The sequence below is a fragment of the Rhamphochromis sp. 'chilingali' genome, assembly GCF_963969265.1.
Source record: "Rhamphochromis sp. 'chilingali' genome assembly, chromosome: 20".
NCBI classification, from domain to species: Eukaryota; Metazoa; Chordata; class Actinopteri; order Cichliformes; family Cichlidae; genus Rhamphochromis; species Rhamphochromis sp. 'chilingali'.
Genome location: NC_137947.1, coordinates 13276989 through 13300426, shown reverse-complemented (window position 1 = coordinate 13300426; position 23438 = coordinate 13276989). Strand labels below are relative to the sequence as shown.

The window sequence follows — 23438 nt, the reverse complement described above, 5'->3', positions numbered from 1 at the left end:
TACACCATCTTCCACTCCAGCAGACCTCTGATAGTGATCTAATTGATGCCCCGATCTACAGGACACTGCACTCCTTTCTAAATATGGCTCTGTCTTGAAATGAGAGCCAAAGCTCAAGGCCAAGAAACATAAAATTAGCCCAGTTTTTTTTTTTGCTAAAAAAAACTTAAACAATCTATTTATTTCCCTAAAAGCAGGTCCAATCAACCTTTACATAGCTGACATTTTGTCCTGCCATTTCAAGAAAAGCAGAGGTGTTACTTACAATTTCCCCCTTCCATTAAATGTCAAAGCCTGCCTTCATAGTGGCAGGGCCCTGCATGGAGCTGCCCCACTTTAATAGAGCACATTCATTAATAATATGTGACGTCTGTGGTGGGCTTTGTTGCTACGTGACACGTCGAATAGTAAGTCATGAAAAAAGTATCTACAGTTTTCTCACAGAGAAAGGTGTAATATTATTAAAGGTGTACTATTATTTCATAGTTCCTGCTCCCTTAAATCATCTTATGTTACATTTCTAACCTTGAGAGAGAGTATATTACTTTTGTAGATTAGATTTACTCTTAAAAAGAACCTGTGAGGAACCTTGGAGTCATTTTTGACCAGGACATGTCCTTCAATGCACATATTAAACAAATATGTAAGACTGCTTTCTTCCATTTGCGCAACATCTCTAAAGTTAGAAATATCCTGTCTCTTAGTGACGCTGAAAAACTAGTTCATGCATTTATTACTTCCAGGCTGGACTACTGTAATTCATTATTATCAGGATGTCCAAAAAACTCACTGAAAAGCCTTCAGCTAATCCAAAATGCTGCAGCAAGAGTCCTGACAGGGACTAGAAAGAGAGAGCATATTTCTCCTGTTTTGGCTTCCCTTCATTGGCTTCCTGTTAAATCCAGAATTGAATTCAAAATCCTGCTCCTCACATACAAGGTCTTAAATAATCAGGCCCCATCTTATCTTAATGACCTTGTAGTACCATATCACCCTATTAGAGCACTTCGCTCTCGCTCTGCAGGCCTACTTGTTGTTCCTAGAGTATTTAAAAGTAGAATGGGAGGCAGAGCCTTCAGTTTTCAGGCCCCTCTTCTGTGGAACCAGCTTCCAGTTTGGATTCGTGAGACAGACACTATCTCTACTTTTAAGATTAGGCTTAAAACTTTCCTTTTTGCTAAAGCATATAGTTAGGGCTGGACCAGGTGACGCTGAATCCTCCCTTAGTTATGCTGCAATAGACGTAGGCTGCCGGGAGATTCCCATGATGCATTGAGTTTTTCCTTTCCAGTCACCTTTCTCACTCACTATGTGTTAATAGACCTCTCTGCATTGAATCATATATATTATTAATCTCTGTCTCTCTTCCACAGCATGTCTTTATCCTGTTTTCCTTCTCTCACCCCAACCGGTCGCAGCAGATGGCCCCGCCCCTCCCTGAGCCTGGTTCTGCCGGATGTTTCTTCCTGTTAAAAGGGAGTTTTTCCTTCCCACTGTCGCCAAAGTGCTTGCTCATAGGGGGTCATATTATTGTTGGGCTTTTCTCTGTATCTACTATACAATATAAAGCACCTTGAGGTGACTTTTGTTGTGATTTGGCGATATATAAATAAAACTGAATTGAATTGAATTTAAAAAAAAGCTTCTTTGGCTTAATAGGGATATGCGTGTGTAAATTAAGCAACACATTTCCCCCGTCCATCCATCCATCCATCCATCCATCCATTTTCTTCCACTTATCCAGTTCAGGGTTACTGGAGCCTATCCCTGCTGTCACTGGACAAAAGGCAGGGGACACCCTGGGCAGTTTGCCAGTCTATCACTGGATTAACACAGAGAGACATGTAGCGCCACTTAAAACTGATCAGTTAACCTAACCCCATGCATGTTTTCGGACAGTGGGAGGAACCAGCATGATCACTTGGAGAACATGTAAACTCCACAAAGAAAGGTCCCCAGCTTTCTGGTGGATTCAAACCCAGGAACGTCTTGCTGTGAGGTGACCCATATTGCCCCAGTATGTTTTTGTTTTTCTCCTTTTTAAAGTGACAAGTCTTTTTGGTAACTTTGTTTTGTAGTTTGTGGTCCTAATAAAGGACTCAGAAATCCTCTTAGAATGTACGCAGTGGTTTTCATGAATGCAACAGGAGAACAGATTTAATTGTGAGAAGCACAGGTGTTACTGGTGCATTAATCATGAATCCTCACTGTTCGAGTGTCCTAGAAAGAAAGAGAGCAAGTGAGCCAGCCAAAAATGGAAATCAGCTAAGAATTTCTCGATTTACACCTTCTCTTTTCCACTGAGGTCTATTTTCTTAAGGCGCATTTCTCAGTGGACCTTGTGAATGACTGCAAAATAAAGGACACTGAATCCAAAATTACTGTTCTCCCTGAATACAGGGTGCTCCTGGAAAAGTAGCAGCACTGATACAGTGATAGAAAAGTAGTCATAGATTTTCCCATCCTTCAGCAGAAGCTCAATTTGAGCTATTTTCTGTTCTGCACGTTATGAGCTTTGATCTACTTTCTCACTCTTTTGTGTTATTCCTCTTTCGGTGGCCAGCTTCATACCATTAAAAAAAAGAATGATGCAAAGCCTGTCTCTGCTCAATATCAATATTTAATGCAACATTCAGCCTGGAAACAGTGCGACAGGCCACTGCTGATTGGCCGATGATGAGAGTGAAGACAAACCCTGAACCAGTAAAAAGGTCACACTTATTACTGTGCATTTAAGAGGATTTATGGACATTTTACATTTCTTATCACGCTGTAGTTTGACCGAGGAGCATTTTGGTTTGTTCTAATGAAAACAGACATATCTATTTCTCCATCGCTAAAGAAGGCATCATCTGTTACACAGTTATTTCAACCAGCAGGGCTCATAACTTTTATGAAGGCAGCACAGTAGAGACTCAAGGAAACAAACTAAGAGCTGCTGAGAGGCTGAAATGAAAAACATTTATCTCCATTTAAAACTACATACGTTTCAAATGAGGCTGTCCTTGAAGAGCTGTGTCTCAGAACGGTTCCCCCAGCACTCCTCTGTTTAAGTTCCAGTTCCAATAAATTAGTCGCCTCCAGTCCTTACAATTTTCTCCTTATCTATTTTCCATAAGAAAAATAGGACTCTAAGCTAATCAAGCCCTCTTCAGGTGATTCCACTGCACTCACTTGCTTTGAGAAAGCACGGCTGGTAACATCCCAGCTGCCCTCCTTTGACTTGATTTGGATCAGTGTGCTGCCCACTGGCACATCTGGTTTCCTCGTTGTTTATTAAAAGTCTTTTGTCTTTTTTGTTTATGGTTGGATGCATGAGACCACATGGTGCAGAGCAGATCTGGTTTTTTGACAGTCTTTCCTGATGCGTTCAGAACACACAATCAGAACAGAAACCAGCACGTATCACGAAACATATGTTCTTTGTCTCTTATTCCTCTTTTCTTATGTATGAATCTGCAGTGCAGTTGGATGCTGGAGACCATATCGTGCGGAGCAGATCTGCTTTCGCAATTTGTGCTGGTACGTCCACAAACAATCGAAGCAGAAAGCATTTTACATCACGAAACATATGTTTATTTTGCATGCCTTCGTGTCTGTGACGCAAATGCAGTCTGTGTCCCCGGCAGCAGAGTCACGCCATCCTCTCTGTTTCAATATGTTCATTTTCTTTGGTTCTGTGCAGAGTTTTCTTTGTTTTTCCAGTTGTGGTGAAGCTGTTTGTTTTTCTTCCCCTTTTGTTTGCTGTCAGTGATGAAATATCGTTTATATCACTAAACAGTGGGTACGCTGCACCATTCACTTTGTCTCTTAATGAATGCGTGCGTGATGTAATTGAATATGGCTTTCTGGTGGGATCTCTTCTGAAGTTCTCCACTCCTCCTTGAGCTAAAGCTCGTTGAACTTGTGCAGAGCAGTCTCTGAAGAAACAGCTCTTCATCTTCCATTCTGATGCACATGCAACTTCCTACTCATTTTCCTGTAATATGCTTTATCTTCTAACATATCCTCTCTCTGGAGTGATGTGCTGGCGGCATCTCACAAGTTCCTTTGATTGACCTTTATTGTACTGCTGCAGGAAACTGTACCACTGACACTGTTCTCAAAAGCATTAAAAAACAGATGACATTTTGACATTGGCGTCTCTCGTTTTTGTTACTGTTGAAAGGCATTATTTGTGGTGCACTGAACGTTGTTTTCATGACATTTAAGTGGCATAGGCTCAGGGTAGCATGGACTGATGTGCGATTTTCTCCTTAGGCCTTGTTCTTTTTCTCATTCCGAGTGGTCATATTTAATTTCCTTTTTGTTTCCCTGAGTGCTTTGTTATTAATCGTTTCCACTCTGAGATCTTAACACATCTAGTCATGTGTGCTGCAGTCTCTGCATCCAGTCAAAGCTGCCCCTTCTTCCCAAGAAGAATTTCTTGCGGATCAATTATTGCTGTAACATTTTCTGTTTCGTCATCAATCCTGCAGAGTCAGCCTCTCCCCTAAAAGATGTGCAGATGACAAATTAGAAGCAGCAGATTTTCTTCTGTGATCTTCTGTGATCTATTTACTCTGCTACCAAAATCTGACACGCATGACACGTTTCACATCATCAGGGGTGACTGTGGCTCAGGAGTTAGAGCATGTCACCTCCTGTTCAAACGGTTGGTGGTTCGATCCCCGTCTACTCCAATCTGTGTTCATTCTAATGCATCCACTGGAGTATGAATGTGTGTGAATGTTAGATAGAAAGCATTTGCATTAAAAAAAAAAAGTGATTGTGTGAATAGCTGAGTTAGAATATATAAGAATGAGTCCATTTACCATCATCTTGAAGGTTTAAGTTTAAAACTGGAATGAATAAAATAGATAAATATATTTATTATCATTTAATCAATAACTATTGACTTTATCTGTCTGTTGTGTGAGTGAATTAGGTGTATTTAAAATATAATTTACATAATCATAGCTATGAAAAGAAGTTATGAAACAAACAAAGTAATATGGTGGACCACTGACCGTCTCTCCCACACCTGTCGAAAGCAGATGTAAAATATTCTCTGATTTTAAAACCCTGAATTCTGTCACAACTTTTGGCGGGACCCCTGTAGTTCCAAAGGCCTGTGTTATTTCTTTAGGGTGCAATTGTTATTCATCTGCCATTACTGGTAAGGCTGACACACAGCTGGAGAGAAGAAGCAGATTCCTGAAGGATTAGAGTTCCTGCTGATGCTACTATGCGTCAGCATCATGGACCAGTGTGCCGCAGACAGCACAGCGCCGATGGGACGAAAAGATTGGCATCAACCGTCTTCTTTTTCTGGCAAAACTGAACTGCCCTGATTTCCATTATTAGATATTCTCTTTTTTACTTTTGCTGACAAACAAATGAATAAAGTAGCCACAGAAAGTTCCCTCCGTGTTGTATACAGTCAACAAACAAATGCCTCTATAGATTCAGTCAGACAGCAGTCATTCAGTTAATGGCAGAACTTTAGCCTCTCCCAGCTGAAACACATTATTATGTCCATTACAGCCATGTTAGTATTATTGATAGCTGGTCACAACTAATCGCCCCATGCTGCACAAGGAACACTTAGCAGCATGCTTCAGGTCCAGAAAGGCGTATGACAAATGGCTTCATATTTATAGCCAATTGTTAATCATTTTATTCATTTCTTCTTTTTTTGCAAGTTGTGGGGAGTGAGGATAGTCTGTAAATCAGAGCATTGTGAGGTTATTGGATAAGTTTAAGACACACTGATCATATCAGAAATTTACATGGCAATTAGTCAGCTTTCTTTCTTCATCTTCTTATTTTTTGATGGCAGTTGTGTTGTTAAATGCATCATTTTGTAACTTTTGTCATCTAATTAATGTCCACAGCATCTTCTCTACATCAAATCTCAGCACACAAATCCCCGCTCTCTAATGACAACTGGCAGCCTTAAATATGTTCAGCTGTCACAGACTAACCCATTCTTCCACTCTCAGGTAAATTCTTAAATCCCAACCTTCCACCACAGTATACAATATATCAATTAGAATAAATAAAAACATAAATATTCTAAATATTTCACACATTAATTTTACACCAAACCCAATATTATAAAAACCCAGAAACCCCGAGCACAAAAAGATTCACCACACTCTCTTCACCAATGGTCTCTCCCGGAACCTTTAAATGGTGTCTGGACCCCCGGGGAAACATCTTACGAACACTTATTTGCACCACTTTTATTCCTAGATTTCACACACACATTTGCATTAGTTTTCCTTACTGGTAAACCTTAATCACAATCTCAATCACCATTCTTCTCTCCTGACAGACAACCACCACATTCCTTGATGAGAAGCAGCTGTGCAGGATCTGAAATAAGGCTAACAACTGATTTTAAAATTCCCAATAAATAGGCAATAAATATTTAAACTTCTTGTGTGCAAATCCATGCTTAAAGTGCAATGCTAAATAAAGTGCTTGATAAGGTGTGTTTAATAAAGTGAAAGGTGTGCTTTAAAGTGCTATACAGATAATATAATATAAATAAATGTAGTAAGGGAGTCCTCCTCCTTACAGGGATATAAAGTAGGAAAACACAGAATAGGAGCCCTCTGCTGTTGCTTCCCCAAAAGATTCTTTGTATTCCCTGGGTATTCATATCTATTTAATCCGACTGCCAGTATATGTCATGGGGTTTTTTTTCATCTCCTATGAAAACCAGAGCAGATTACAAATAATTTCTCCCAGTGCCTGCACGAATCTTGATGTGAGCTCAGTCTTGATGTCCTCCAAAAATCACACTCCACAGAGATAGTTTTTCACTGCAGAATAGCTGTGAGAGAACAAACGCCTGTGGCTACATCATCCAATTAGCATCTTTCGTCTCTTCTCTCCTCCCTTCTGGTACTGTCAGTCTGTCTCCCCTCTTATTCATTCAACACATAGTTAACTGGAGCAATCTGCAAATGTCTTTACATATACACAGCAACTGCAACCTGAAAGACATTGCTTGGTGTGATTTTAATCAGTGGTATCAATCTTGAGTACCTTTTAAGTATAAATAACACCCACTGTATGTCAGTAAAATGAACATGTTGTGTTTGCTGTAGCAAATGAGAGCAGTTGCAGACTTAGCAGTGGGGAATAGTTGTGCTTGAGGCCTCTCGCGTTCACATTGTCCCAGTGTGTGTGTGTTTGTGTGCCTGAGCGTGTGTTTCAGGATATAAATAGAGTTGCTCCACCATCAGAAAGCGGTGCTATAGGGTAGATGCCAGTCGTCGCCTCAAACTAGCCCAACCCACCCCTGTCCTGCCTGACCCCTGAGTGCCGGCACTGTGAGCATATGAGGGCCAAAATTGTTCTAAAAGCAAACAAGATGAAATGTCAAGCAGTATGCAATATATGACTGGGTGCTACTACAACAAGTTTTACTTTTAAGTTATGTGAGAACGAGTGTTTAATTTAAGCTGGAATATATCAGTCTTAAATGACGTGCAATTAACACCAGATGAGGACTGTTTAGAAACAAACTTTACATGATAGGTAATACTGTCAGGATGAGACTTCATATCTGGTTGTTTGGATCTGGATCCCTCAGACAGCTTCCTATATGCTCATAAATCATGTTAAAAACAAAAAGGTCAAATGGCAATGTTAATGACAAGAAACTGCTGGTAAATTTCAGTCAAGTGTGTAGAGATGAACCTTCAGGGGATGCGTCTGTTCTGCCCCGTTACATTCTTGACTGACAGCCCGGCTGCGTCTTCTGACAATCATACGTATGTCAAAAGACGCAGCCAGCGTGGGTACAAATTAATAGCAATAAAAACCACACAAAAAAACTGAAACAATGGATGAAGCATCTTAACTGGTAATAGGCAAATACAGAGGGGAAAGTGGAGCTTTAGCCAAAGATGGAAGCTATTTGGTCGGAGTATCTGGAGTCTGGAGTGACTCCAATCTCATTTTGCTGTAAGCACAGATGTTACTTGTGCATGCACAATGCTTCATTTTCAGTGAGGGGGCAATCTCGCTACTTTTTATTCAGCACTGTTTTCTCTGTGTTGGCAGTTAAATGTCATCCATAATTTACAGGCATTATTTAACAGCGGAGATGGAGAATTTGATTAAAATGAAGATGGACGGATGGACGGATGGACGGATAGACAGATAGATAGATAGATAGATAGATAGATAGATAGATAGATAGATAAGACACAGCTATTCCAGTTACAGTTTGAAGACAGATAATTGCACTCTCACAATTGGCTTCGAATAAATACTTGCTTCGAGCGTGTATTATATATTCATGGAGTTAATAACATGGATGTCAGCTCATTGGCTGCTGCAGTGAGAGGTGCCTGCATGTCAAAGTTGGTTACACTTCTCTTTGACATGAAGCTGTTTAATAAAACAGAAGCACTGCACAATTAAATTGACTTTCCTTAGATATGTGCCACCTGCAGCTAGGAAAAAAAACAGCAACAACAGCAATATAATATGTAGGTAGGATCGATTGTGAGGCTGGAGGGCATCACAAAATCACGGACAAACCAAGATGCAAAACAAATATTTCAAGAGTTTTGCTGTTTGCTTTATATATTTCATTGTATCTGATATTGTCTGGTCCTAAAGCCTCTATATGTTATGCAAATTCAAATCCTTTGCATGATATTGTGGGACGATTTTGATTGCAATCTTGCATATTTCAACAGCTACTAATGTCCTTTCTCTCATAAAGTTTCCCAGGAGCCTAACTATTGTTTGTTTGCTGAAATGAGAAATAGTTTCAGATTAATCACTTCTTTCGGATCCTGCAGAGCCTCGTGTTCACCTCCAGCTTGAATGACTGGCAGAAACAAAGTGTGATGAACACCCATATCCATTTTTAAGGTCATAATGGTGCATTCAAGCATATATATATATATATATATATATATATATATATATATATATTTAAAAAGCCTAGAAAAGACCCTGTGGTTATTTGTTCTGCTTTTACTTTCCAATTCCTCCTACACAAAACCAGCAGAAACTGACTGCAAATTTCCCCTTCATATAATCATGTGTTTCTACAAGAGAACACAGGTGTCGGGGCACATTTCCTATGAGCTAACACTTAATTTTCCTGTGTTCAAATTTTATAGCATTTTGCATGAAATGCCTCTCATGGTCCTGGGTCTTTGAACAAGTGTTTTTGAGTTTATTACAACTTTTGTTTATTTATATATTTTCTATTTGAGTTTGCTTGGTGGTTATATTTACAACTTTATTTATTTGCTTAGGGAATTTACTCGTAAGTTCTTACATCCTCTTTGCATAACAGTTTAATTGTTCCCGCAGTGCTTTTTGTTCCATCCACTTGTGTCACTTCCCCTATATTAAGTTCGCTTACATGTTTGTTTCCCTGTTTAGTTATCACTTCCATTCTCACTTCAGTCACTTGTGGCAGTTTTTTTATTTCTAGGATCTTACGTTTAGTTTTACCTTCTCTCCTGTGTCGTTGTCTTTGATTACTATCACCTACATCTCGTTACCCAGCTGTGTTCACTTACCCCCTTAATTGCTGTCTTGTGTAAAGGGAGGTCAGTGTCCCCTTTAGTCTTTGTCACATCGTGTTCTCCCAGCTATCCAATCGCCTCTGCTTATCCATTTCAGGGTTGCGGGTAGGTGGCTGTAACCTATCCTGGCCGCCGTAGGCTGAGAGTTGCCAGCCTGTTTTGGGGCTAACACAAAGAGACAACCACTGATACTTGCATTCACACCAACATCCAATGTAGAATCACCACTTAAGCTAATCCCAATAACTGCAGCGGCATCCCGAGAGAACTCACACTGACATGGGGAGACAATAAACTAGAAAGGCTCCAGCCAGATGGTGTATTTGAACCAAGGACCTTCTTGCTGTGAGAAAACAGTACTAACCACTGTTCTCAACCAGCTGCTTTGTACTTTAGATTCAGTTAGCTTGCCCAACTTTGTGTTGGATTTTGTTATTAACTTTGTTGGCTTTGGAAATTGCAATTGCAAAAATAAAGGTTAGTGTTTTGTTACATTTTTTTTTTTTTGCACTTTTTAAAAACACAACTTTAAAGTGTTGTGTTGCATTTTTGTTGTGTTTAATTGTGCTTAGTGCCAACATGGACAGTTTCCAATTTCGTTGTACTATTGTACTAAGTATGACTGTGAAATGACAGCAAAGAGTTATCTTATCTTATGTTATCTTATCTCACTTGTGTCATCCTAATAGCCAGCATTTTGGGTCTGTGCTTTGCAATTCATGACACAAAACAAAACAAAGAAATCCAATTAATTAATAACAAACACTTTATTTAAGACACACTTTTACAGTTTATTTGTTTCTTATTCCTATGCTGAAATGAAGTTCATGTAAAACCTTGATACACAATGGTATTCATGACAATCGTAGTCTTGCAACACTAAAGTACTTAACAAGAAATGTAAATCTATAGCATCCACCACTGAAGAGATATGTACAAAAAACTCATGAATACAAATACTCCAAACATGCCATTTCTCAGCATGAATAAATAACGTCAGTGTACTTCCATTTGTAATCCTTCATACGATGTTTATTCCCGAATCAAAGCTAGAACTACCTCACCTGATAGCCTTTGCCTTTGATATAACATGTAGGATCAAAGCCTTAGCATCAATTAGCTTAATCTGTCTACAAAGCAATTTAAACATCTTACAGTAAAAATAAGGCGAGTAACCCCCAAGTTTCAAGTTCTCCTTCTTCTCCTGAAGAAATCTGAACAAGATCAGTGTTTCACAGTTCACATGAAGGACCAGACTGGCATAAAAATAGAAAGAGAGAAAACCACTGATCTACAGAACACACTGTTGCAGATCAGTGAACCAACTCGAGTGGTAATCTTTCAGGTCATGACACCTGTATGCACTGTTCCAAACAAATGAAACTGAATTTAAAGTCAGCAGAGGAGTCAGTTTTTCTGCACTCTCACAGGGCTTTAAATGTCATGTAGCAAAAAAAAAAGGCATTAAAAAACATTACATTCAAAACCTGATGAAAAGCTGTAACCTGATGCGAAAGACGAGGTCAGAACTTTATCTCCATAAAACAGATTGTACCGGTGTCACCGTTCAGAGAAACGGGAGGTGCTGTGATTGAAAACGAGGTTTTTCATTACAGCAGCATGCGTCACTGTTTGAGCGGTCGTCTGTTTGCACCAAACAGATTAGAGGACGGATGATGACCATGAAACTACTGTATCTGACATAACACTTTCCCTCAGTCCTAAAACTCGCTCATTTAAAGTCACTTAATTCGATTTAAATCTGAGACAATGGATAAAAACTGGGATTTAGCTGCGCTCCTACTCTGGAGTTCATAATTTCCTCTTTTCCTATTGCACCGTGTATAGAAATGAATTGCTTGAATTAATTACCGAGAATATTTTGTAAACCTTCCCCACTTAATATTCAAAAACGTACACTTCTTTATTCAAACTTTGTACATACGCTAAAAAATGTGCTGTTCAACACTGTTCTTTTCTAGCTTAGAGCAACTCTCAAGTTTTACGAAGTATCCATGAACAAAAACAAAGTCTTTCCAATAAAAAAATTTAAAAAAATCTAAGGTTTTCAGGAATTCTTGTACTCGGGTCCTTGTGCAAACTGAGCTCTCTTTGTTGAAGGTAAAATGCCACGGGTCAGCCCTCTGCAGTTCTCTGTTCGAACCGGGCTAACGTCACATCCCTTTTCAGACACTTTAGCACATGTTAAGCCATTCAGATGAATCAATAAATTATAGTGCTTGACACAGTAACAACTCCCAAACAGAGCTGCAGCATGAGAAAATCCACAAATGTTTTTCCCGATGTAATATGACAATGTGGAGTGCGACCGGAATATTTAACACCTCTATGAAGATGACCCAAGCAGACTTAAAAAGAGAAACAACATGCTTGTAAAGTGTTTCTAATTGGAAGTCCGCTGTGGGGGAAAAAAAGCCTGTTTTTTTAAAAAGCTTTCTCAAAACGATCATGTTCTCAGGATGTATTCTGATGTCAACCTCATAAATCCATCGTGAAAAACATAATATGCAACGAAAACAGGAACCTGAAACTCAGCAGGAGCCAATTCAACAGCGAGGAGCGCCACAAACTGTGCCGAGCAATAATCTAATTTGACTTTTAAAAAAAACAACTTTTAAATAAAAATCTGATGACACGTTTCAAGTAAACAGCTTAAAATAATTAGTTTCCTTTTAGATGTATCAACATCACTTTGAAGCATCTTCACGGCGTGGAATAATTGGAGGTGTCACATTTACATTTTCAAACATTAACCTGATTATGTACATTCCACATATCTGTCAAGCATCTCTATTTACAAGATGCACACATGTTTATGTACTATTTTAAGACAGACAACAGAGATTTGTCCTGCATTTTAGCTAAATTCAAAAAAGCCTAACTTTGAAAGTATTCCTAAATATGCAATAAATAATGCAGCTTTCAATGGTGCCGAGCGTCTGTAGGACAGAAATACAGCAGGTTTTTTTCTCTTTTATCACTGCCTCTGTATTTATAGCCACTGTTACAATATTCATTTTCTGCCTTATTAATATACATAATTTTAATCTCTGCTGCGTAACACTATTGTCAGTATTGTGGTTCACTAAAGGAAAACGTTTGCTTGATCTGAGATCTGCTTGATCTCTCTTTTTTTCTTTTACGACTAAAATTTGCAGGGCTGAGTGTTAAACAAAGCCTACAGCTAAGATCTACTCATTCTCTCTGCCTCACTTCTACATTTTTAATCCCTTAATAAGTGAATTTTACTGGATCATAGGATCGTCGTTGGGAGAGGCCAGAGTCGGGACGCTAACAAACATCTGGGATTTGTCCTGGCTCTGGGTTGTGCCGCTGTTGGACACCGTAGTGAAGGAGAGTTGATCGTGTTCCAAAATGGCGAGGCGGTCGACCGGCTTCTCCTTCTTCAGGTAGAACATTTTCCTGAGCTGCTTCAGTTGTTGCAGCTCACAGAAGGTCTCCAGCACCACTAGCATGACTATGAGGCCCAAGATCAGGTAGACTGATGAGACAAAAAAAATAAGGATTAGGAGGCATATGAGTAATGATCTGCAGTGCTTAGTGTAATTAACACCATATTAAAAGCATTTTCTTTAATCCTGATGTGAAATCACTTCCCCTGGATTTAAATAGAGGTTTAAAGCCTGACTTAATCTCATACCTGCAGCATATTTATCATTTATAATGCAGCATATTTTTTCAGCATGGTAGCTGCAGATGATGTTTTGCTACTTGATACAAACCCAGTGGATTTACTCATAAACACTGTTGTTTTATGGATCAACACAAGAGGGCAGTGCAAACCATCCATGTTAACAAAAACATGGAGCATGCTTTAGAATGAAACAAAGAGAAAATGGAAAGGATAGTGTAACACTGATAGTTGGTGGTTTTTTCCATATCAAAACAGAGCCTGGCATTTGTAGGAAATGCTATTCTTTACTGTTTTTATCAGTTTAAATGCACACATACAGAATGCACTGAATAGTGCAAATCCCGAGTGCAACTCACAGAAGGAGTGGCTGCTTAACCCCAAAGGCAAGACTGAAGAGATTTTAGCAAATGAGGTAGTTTGTTCAGTATATACTAAACAAAACGCCTGCTGTTTTTTAGTTGTTCCACTTACATCACAATGGTAACACAGTTATGGTCATATCACTTCCGATGCATGTAATTCTTCACAGAGGAAGTTGTACGAATGTGTCTGGAGCCATTCATGCAAACAGACACGTTCTGTTCCTGCCTCGTCTCCTCCTACAGACTGGCACATTGTGCCTACAAATTGACGTCTATTTCTCTCTCTCTCTGGCTCTCTGACCACACACCCACATCACAAATGCTGGAGACAGTCGAGTGGAATAACATTTGACATTCGTGTGCACGCACTCCCTGATGAGACTCTATGGGTTTAAACTGAGTTTCACTTTTTTGCACTCTTAACTTTAACGGTGCTGCTAAGAATATGCTGCACAAGACAACCAGAAAATGCAGGCAAGACCTTCCTGCTGTCTCCAGTAGGTTATCGTCCAGATTTAAAACTGCTCTAACCTTGTTTATTAGAATAACTAATATGGCTTTAAACACATAAAAAACATGCATATAACTGGCAATTTTAACTGAAGGTTTTAAGAAATTGAATGTGCAGACTCAAGTAGAAGGCAGTGATTACTTCTACTTTACTGTAGAAAAAGCTATATCCTAGACACCACGTGTATATGGCCCTTCTTTGATGATGACATAAAACCTACCTGCCTGTAATTCTGATGCATCCACTCACAACACGGCGCATGGTGTAATTTTCACAAACAGGTCAAAGATAGACCCAGCTAACTGTGTCACAAAGAGGCAGATCAAAGTTGGCCATATTAAAACCCGCTAAAAGTGATTTTTCTCACATCGGAAAAATAACAGCATTCGTTCTGACACATTTGCAATTTAAATGAAGTGAAGCCTGTGAGCTAATTTGGGCAGGCAACTGGCTCACCCACACATAACACTGCTCTGCTTTCATCGTACCAAACACGCCCTCCTGATCTGCTGGTCTAGTTAAACAGCATAAGTTCCTGTCTCACCCTCTGACGTGTTAGTCCTGTTGCTGCCCTGCATTATCTGCTGTTTTATCCCTTACACCACCCTCAATTTAATCCATCCGTGATAATGAGCTCAAACTCTGGCCGTATTCTACAGCTGTTATTTCCAAATGAGAGTTGAACAAATAAAGACAATCTCTTTAGCATATGTTACACATTCTGACACTATGTGTGACTTGTTGAGGCTCTTTCCTCACTTTATAGCTTAATTAGGAAGCGAGTGCTGTTTTTAAGTGCAAACAAAGCAGGTCCTAGTTTATGAAGGATGTTGTAATTTTGAGAATCAGAGGCACTAAGAACGATACCGTAATCCAAAAATGTATTTTCTTAATAGTGATTAGACCAAAATAATAGATCTACAGAATAATTTAGTTATATAATATCACTAAAAAACCTCTGATAAGAATCAAAGTGGACAGTTAGCTACTAACACTCTCAAAAGCGACACTCACCAGTGATGCCCACTTTGTAGAGCTCCCTGAACTTCTGATTGGCAGCCTCTCCGGGCACGTAGTCTCCGAGGCCAATGGTGCTGAGCGAAATGAAGCAGAAGTAGAAGGACTCCAGGAAGTTCCAGTTTTCTTCCAGCGCCGAGAAGATGGCAGCAGGGATAAGGAAGAAGCAAGAGACGGCCAACATGGCGAGCACAGTGGCATGAACAATGGCCACCAGTGGCTTGGACAGGCCCCAGTGTGTGTGGATGTACGTGATCGGCCTCCGTGTGCTAAATACCATGATCCGTTGCACCACAGCAGTGAGGAATAGAAGGGTGAAGGGGATGCCGATCATGGAGTAAATAATGCAGAAGGCCTTCCCGCCATCTGAGAGTGGTGCTGTGTGCCCATATCCTGCAGAGGAAAAACATTAAGACCATCAAAAGCTGCAGAATAATGTAGGATTGCAACGCTTCTGTAATCACTGCTATAAATCATAGTCTGTTGTTCTTTCTCCTGCCACGTCAGGTGTGACTGCAGGAAAGAACCACGCAAATATTTACCATGAAAGGCGATCTGTAAATGCACTGTAAGATTGTAGCTTGTTTGCATTTCATGGGAAGAGAGCTCAATTTAACTAACAGCAACATCCTGCATCACAGTTACAGTAAAACAAACATTTGGAGGATATAAAAGTTACGACTTCTTTTTTTAGTATTTTGTGGCACGCAACAAGTTTCCTTTATTTTTTTTAATGCAGTTTGTCTTGAACTTCAATCTAAATTTAAGATAACTGAACTTTTTTTTTAAAATTTCATTTAAAAAAGTATATATATGAGCTAATTTTGACTTTTACAGCAGCAACAGATCTCAAAAGTCTGAAAAGTGAGTAGTATTTTATTCCAACTAATTACATTATTTGGCAACAGGTAGGTAACATGCTTGGGTATAAAAAGAGCATCTTATAGCAGCACAGTTTCTCAGAAGTAAAGATGCAAGAAACTGCATCTGTAATCTGTGGAACAATCTCAGAATAATGTTCCTAAACGTAAGACTGTGACGACTGTGAACATCTCATTATCTACACAGTACATAGTGTCATCAAAAGAGTCTGAAGAAGTCTCTGTGTGCAAGAGACAAGGCTACAAATCAGTAGCAGACTTCTATAATCTTCAAGCACTCAGGTGAAACTGCAATAAAAACAGGAATGATTTTGTTGTCACAATCACTGAATCTGCTCAGGAACACTTCCAGAAATCATTGTCTGCGAGCACAGTTTTCAGGTTAAAGTAAGTCCTGTCTGAGCCAAATCTCATTTTGTAAGTTTGTAACAAACGTAACAAAAAAATGTTATGTTTAAAAACAAAAACAAAAGAAAAAACATGGATACTGGATCCTCTGGATTACAGAGGAGAGGGACCATCTGGCTTGCGATCAGTTCAAAAACCTGCATCTCTGATGGTATGGGGGTGCGAACCCGTGACTATGGAACTGACATTGTGCACATCTGGGAAAGCACCACAAATGCCAAAAAAGTATGTCTCTGCAGCTGGTCTCCTCCAGATGTTTAGACTTATATTAAAAGAAGAGGGGAGGCTAAACAGTGGAAAACATGGAACCTTTGCGACTTTTTGCAGACATGTTGCTGCAACCAAATTCAAAATGAGCAAACATTTTTCCTAAAATGATGCATTTTTAAACATTTTATTTTTTCTGTGTTTTATTGTGAATTGAGATTTGCAAATTCCAGTTCCAGCATTTATATTTTAATTGCACTTTATATTAGTATGCATACAGTCATTCCTACACCTTCTCTGCAGCCATGTTTCTGTCTGCTTAAGCTTTATCAGTATCTGTGGTCTAGTTTAAGTCATGCTGAACAACTTTGTGCTCACTTTTCTAAACTTGCATTGGTGTGAAAACATACCAGACCTAAAAAAAGAGGCTGAAAACACAGGACTACCGCCTCACAACATGCAAGTGATAAAACTGTTTCCTTGTGACAAAAATCCCAAATAGTTCACCTCCACTTGTTAGTTAGCAGCTACAGTGTAACTACATCACTTCAGAATAAGACCTGCCCTAGGTAATACCATAATTGTCACTGCACATCTATTGAGTAATGTGTTTTTGTAAGGTAACAAAGGCAACAGAAAATATCCAACAATAACAGGGAGTGTCTGAGACTGAATGGTAAAATGACACGCAGGCAAAAACGCAGACCTCAGTCAGGTCCTGTTTACAGTCATCAGTTCTGTTGAGACTTAAAACAAGATAATGCGATCATTTTTTCCCATTTAGGAAGCAACTGGGGCACAGGGTCCCTTTACTACCGTGTATGTTGTAACCTCACTGCTGCCAATCTGTCAGGCTAAAGTTCTTCCTGTGCGCTGACTGATCAGCAAGGCAGGCGTGCCCTTTGTGAAGTTATCCGGGAAAAGAAATACATAACTTCTAACTTAACAAAGCTATTTCTTACACCTTGGAAAAAGTGACAGAAAACCACGTGTGTGATGCACTTGCCTAAAGCAGAATATGTGTGGCTGTCTGGGAGGGTTAAGGCCTGCTTCTCCAGCTATAGCTGTTAGAAGAAGATATTTAAATTTCTATCGCTAGCTGTAAATATATATATATATTAATAATGGATTGGATTTATATGGTGTGTGTGTGTGTGTGTGTGTGTGTGTGTGTGTGTGTGTGTGTGTGTGTGTGTGTGTGTGTGTGTGTGTGTGTTGTGTGTGTGTGTGTTGCAGCAAGGGTTGCTCTTTTAGAGTGGGTTAATGTGTGTAAACGGGGTTTCCGGTGTCAACATAAACGCAAAACACAAAGATTATATATTTCAAAATATAAAGTCCCGTTTGTACTAAGACCCGTTTGTGTGGCCTTGTCAGGCGCCTTTTCTGCGCTATTCTGCGCCATGCTCGGCTGCAGCATCACCCGGCCTGCCCAGGACCTACCTGTGGTGGACAGCACCGTGCTGGCGAAAAACAGCGCTGAGGTGAAGTCCCAGTTCCAGTTGGCCGATGCGTTATTCAGGATGGATACCCCGTAATTGCTCGCCTCCAGCGCCTTCCTAAGAAACTGCTCCAGCCGCTCCTCGGAGAGGCAGTCATTTTCCTGGAGGAACTGCTTCTTAATGGTCCTCAGATCCTGTCGCAGGAGGTCTTCGTAGGGCAGCTCGACCGATGAGAAAACAACTGCGCCGAATATGAGATAGAGGAGGTAGCCCACCACCAGGGAGACGAAATACCACGTCGATTTGTGAGTCTGTATCAAACGCACACAGGAATTGCTGGCTAAAGACTGGAGCATTTTTAAGAGGTGTATCACACCGGTGTGATACTAAGCTACGTTTGTCTACGGTGTTAATTTGACCGTCTAACGTCCTAAATTGACAGCATATATCCTACACGCAGGGATGTAATAGAGACAAAGAGCAAAACGAGGAACCGCTTTCCCCTGACTGAAACCTGCCACTTGGTGCTTTCAAGTGCAGTCGGTAATCTCGACGTAATATCTTTACAAAAAGAGTGTTTATACTACAAACGCGTATCGAGTTGGTACGCTGTCGTCACTGGAGATCCTTTGGATAGATAAACCCCCCCAAAAGGCACATTTCTAAGAGGCTGACTCCTAATCTAAGCGTTTAGCTTTTACTCAGTGGGGGAAAATCCGAGCTTCAAGCGCTTCTGAAGGCATCAAATGATGTGGCGACGACAAAGGGCGTGTGACGCAAGAACTTCCCCTTTCTCCCCCCGCAGGTAGCCGAGCCTGTCTTTCGATTTCTAGTCAAAACAATCGAGAGACGTCAGAAAAGACCACAGATGGCTGTCATGTTGGGTAGATGAAGAAACGCCCCAGTGTACCCACAGGGGGGCCTGGGGTTAACTGAGGCGTGGAGACTCGGGTCCCAAATGGCTAAATTATTATTGGCCCAGTTCTGTGACAGCCAACACTTACTTCTGTCCTACATACAGAATGACAGAATGACGGCCCATTGCTGGTCCACTCCTGGCTGCCAGATCTCAATCACATGAACTGAGGTTTGTGGTGACACAATACCTAAAATATCAAAGTTAAAGCTAATGCAGGTAGAATGGGTGTTACATCATTGTTATTAAAAATGAAACAAGAATATTTTGGAAGACATAACAACTAAATATGTCAGATAGAAGTGATATATCCAATATGTTCCATTGTAAATATATATATATATCACCATCAGACAACATACAGTCGAAATACGCAAGGGCGACTACATCACAGTTGTACTTACTGAAGAGTGTTCTTTGCATTGATGACATAGAAAGGAAAAATACTGAGTCAAAGGTGTGGTATGGTTTACAACGATGCATCAACAGTCATTATGCATGGATTACCCTGTCAAACTTCTGCTTTTGTTTCTTTAAAGTTACCTGCCCTTCGAAAATATGTTTTGCGTTACTCGAAGTGTTTTCCTGTCACACAGCATTTTTTTTTTTAAGTTTTTCAAGTGTTTAAAAGTTTTTGCGGGATTGCTTGTACAATACACCGAATAAAATCAGATTATATAAAACTCTTCACTTTGTTTCCAACGCCTGAGCAATGAGTAGCTAAATCTTTAATTGCTTCTCTTTTTCCACAGAACAGGGGAGATCCTGGTCACGTAACTGAGACCGATGGGAGAGGAATGACAATAAATTATTTATTAAAAGACTATGCAATTAACCTAGGTTAACACAAATTCAAATAAGAGCGCCACCTATCCAAATAAGACCGGTAGAGCACCCAGATTCCATTTAATTTAACGTTTTCCATTGTAACAATGGAAAAAAATTACTAAATTTACATGTACTTAAATTGCATGAAATCATTATTTTGGGCATAAATAGTTAGTTTTGAGTGTATAAATACTGAGAACTGTGCACCCAGTTAAAAATTGGCATTTCTGATAGTCACTCAATGTTATTCCTGCATGAGGGCTCAGATTTTGCATCATACACACTTTGTAACAAGTGCAGGAATTACATTATATGATAGTGGACACGAGGAAGAAGAGGAGGCCTCATCAGCCGCTGTTAATCCAGGGCCTTGAAGTGGAGAGGGTGATCAGCTTTAGGTACCTGGGTGTCTACATCTCTGAGGACCTCACCTGGTCACTGAACACCACACAGCTGATCAAGAAGGCTCAGCAGCGGCTGTATTTCCTAGGGAGGCTGAGGAAATTTGGTATGTCGGCCAAGATCCTCAGCAGGTTCTACAGCTGCATTGTGGAGAGCACCCTGACCAGCTGCATCACTGCATGGTACGGCAGCACTACTGCTATGAACCGCAAACACCTGCAGAGAGTGATAACAACTGCGGAGAAGATCATCAAGACTCCACTGCCCTCTCTGCAGAGCATCTACCATCGCAGAGTCCAGAGGTGAGCTGCCTCCATCCTCAAAGACCCCACACACCCCCAACACGGACTGTTCACACTTCTGCCCTCGGGGCGGAGGTTCAGAAGTGTGAAATCCACAACATCCAGACTCACTAACTCCTTCTTCCCCACTGCCATCAGACTCTTGAACAGCTGACCTTTTTTTGAACAGTAATAATAAAAATCTTTTGCACATCCTGCAAATTAAGCCAGCATATTAAGCTAAAGCTCTTTTGCACACATCTCTGTTTCACATCTCCATATTTTGTCTGCTTTTCTGTCTTCATTCTGCAACATCGGCTGCAGACTACAGCTACAGGTACCTTGGTGTTCATCTGAACAATAGACTGGACTGGACTCATAACTCAGACGCCCTCTACAGGAAAGGGCAGAGCAGGCTGTACCTGCTGCGGAGACTCAGGTCGTTTGGAGTGGAGGGCCCACTCCTGAAGAAATTCTATGACTCTGTTGTGGCTTCTGCTATCTTTTATGGCGTGGTCTGCTGGGGCGGCAGCATCTCTGCTGGGGACAGGAAGAGACTGAACAGGGTGATCCGAAGGGCCAGCTCTGTTCTAGGATGCCCTCTGGACCCAGTGGAGGTGGTGAGTGACAGGAGAACGGCGGCTAAGCTGTCATCCCTGTTGGACAACATCTCCCACCCCATGCAGCAGACTGTGACAGCACTGAGCAGCTCCTTCAGTGGGAGACTGCGGCACCCACGGTGTGGGACGGAGAGATTTCGCAGGTCTTTCCTCCCCACTGCTGTCAGACTCCATAATAAAGACTTTAACTGATCAAGCACACACATCCATACATATGCAATAATACTAAGTGCAATAATCCTTTCTGTCATCGTTGTATTTTTACTCAGTTGTATATAGTATTTGTATTTGTATTCTATTTTTATCTTATTGTATATTTATTTTATCTTATTCTACTGTATATAGTATTTTATTTTATTCTATTCTGTACAGTTGTGTACTGTATTTATTCTTATTGTATTCTAATTTTTGCCTCATAACTTTTGCACTGTCCACTTCCTGCTGTGACAAAACAAATTTCCCACGTGTGGGACTAATAAAGGTTATCTTATCTTATCTTTATTTATTTGTACTATTTGTATTTATATGTTCTATTTCTATTGTATATGTTAATCGGCATCTGTGGATGGACAGCAAAGAAAGAATTTCATTGCACAGAGAAATGCCTTTTTGCTTGTGACACATGACAATAAACACTTTGAATCTTGAATACAGTTACATACATCCAATCTCCTAATAAAGCATTAATTTAAAAGATGAATTTATATCTTGAGGCTCCATGTTGTGTTTGCAAAATAAAAATATTTAACTACAATCTGAAATACAGCAGGGTGTTGATGCCTTGAGTTAGCAATATGTAGATAACATAATTATATCAGCTAGAAAGTAAACCGAGTGACAACCTTTGTACTCAGTTTGAGCACTCAAACCACTTTCTATTTGCAAGTCTCATTCACACAATCCTTTTCCTTTACATCTAAGCACTTTTTCTTACATTCACACACAAACTCACTCTTTGATGGATGCAGTGGGGGTAACTTGGGGTTCAGTATCTTACCTGAGGATATATGGACTAGAGATCAAACCATCAGTCTGATTGGTAGACAACCTGCTCTACTACCTGAGCCACAGGCGCCTGATGAAGGATATTGAAGATGCTGCTGGGTTTGATATGAAACAGTAATAACTCTATTAGATGACATACCAGGTAATACTGGAACAGCAGAGCGAACAGTGGGCTACCAAGGTACACGGCTGCAAAAACTGGACGCAGAGAGCACAAATCTATTGTCACTGAGAGGCGAGGCATACCAGCAAGAGACCTGCAGGTGGCAGGCAAGAGTCAACAATTAGAAGGGCTTTCTTCAGTTCTATACAACCAAAACTGTTGCTGTCATTAGATTAAAACTGAGAAAGTAAAAATAATGACAGATCATTAGATCTTCTGCAAAATTAGCATTTTTTTTTAAATTTTTGTCTAACATATGGATCTCATTACATGAAATGTTTTCTTTAACCATATCAGCACCAACAGCTTCTGGGTGTTTTTGTTTGTTTGGGTGGGGTTTTTTTGTTCCTGTTACACTTTTGCTCACAGAAGGTTTTTGTTTTTTTTGGTTTGTTTGTTTTTTTCTTACACCCCTAGAGACAGTTTACTTTACAAAAACTTCCTTAATCTTAACCTAACCTATTTTTACATGCAACATTTACTGGGAGTTTTTGTCACAAAATTAAAGATACTTAGTGTACATGAATGTACCGTTTTTTAGATGTTACCTTTATTTCTTCAAAAAAAACAAGACGATTGATATGTGTAATCCTAATCATTTCAGGTACACACAGTCTCTTGTTCAACCTACTCCTTTACAGTATAATTGCTAACTGGGAGAATATGATGGGATTGTCCTGGATCACATTTTCTGCTAAAATTCTGCAGTTGCCGGTAATTATTTTAATTTAATTTAATTCCAGGATATTCTGTCTTATTTTAAAGGTAAAGAAAAAAAAACATTGTGGATAAAAGCTTAAGGAAACTGTCCTCATAAATATTGTGTTTACAGTTCAGTTGCTCAGGTCAGATGATTTATTTTCCTGCATCAGCAAATCCGTGACACCATGAGTAAGGCCAGTTCCTAATTTCACAAGGAACAGATGATCTCATGTTCTCATGCAAGTCAAAAGTAATAAGTTGCAAAAAAAAGCCGGATATCACTTTAAGTAATATAAAAAAGTTAGATATATTAAACACTCCAGTACAAAGACCAGAGAAAAAAGTAGAACTGAGCTGACTTTACTTTCATTTATTTTTTTTTACATATAAAGAAAACTTTTATACAAAGACTATAGATTAAGATCTACATAATAATCCTATGCAAAAATAAACACTACATTTTATTTAA

The 23438-nt window shown here is 39.8% G+C and overlaps 2 protein-coding genes across 2 annotated transcripts; one reads left to right on the top strand and one right to left on the bottom strand.

Moving 5' to 3' along the window:
• Positions 1 to 10294: 10294 nt before the first annotated feature.
• Positions 10295 to 18559, bottom strand: kcnk1b (potassium channel, subfamily K, member 1b). The gene is made up of 3 exons (XM_080868941.1): positions 18054 to 18559; positions 15115 to 15510; positions 10295 to 13074 (listed from the first exon to the last, which is right to left on the bottom strand). The coding sequence occupies exons 1-3, from the start codon at positions 18406 to 18408 to the stop codon at positions 12818 to 12820; spliced, it is 1008 nt and encodes a 335-aa protein (XP_080725067.1). The 5' UTR covers positions 18409 to 18559; the 3' UTR covers positions 10295 to 12817.
• Positions 18560 to 18941: 382 nt separating this feature from the next.
• LOC308388325 (uncharacterized protein) lies at positions 18942 to 21727 on the top strand. The gene is made up of 2 exons (XM_080868943.1): positions 18942 to 20500; positions 20804 to 21727. The coding sequence occupies exons 1-2, from the start codon at positions 20109 to 20111 to the stop codon at positions 20841 to 20843; spliced, it is 432 nt and encodes a 143-aa protein (XP_080725069.1). The 5' UTR covers positions 18942 to 20108; the 3' UTR covers positions 20844 to 21727.
• The last annotated feature ends 1711 nt before the right edge of the window (positions 21728 to 23438 follow it).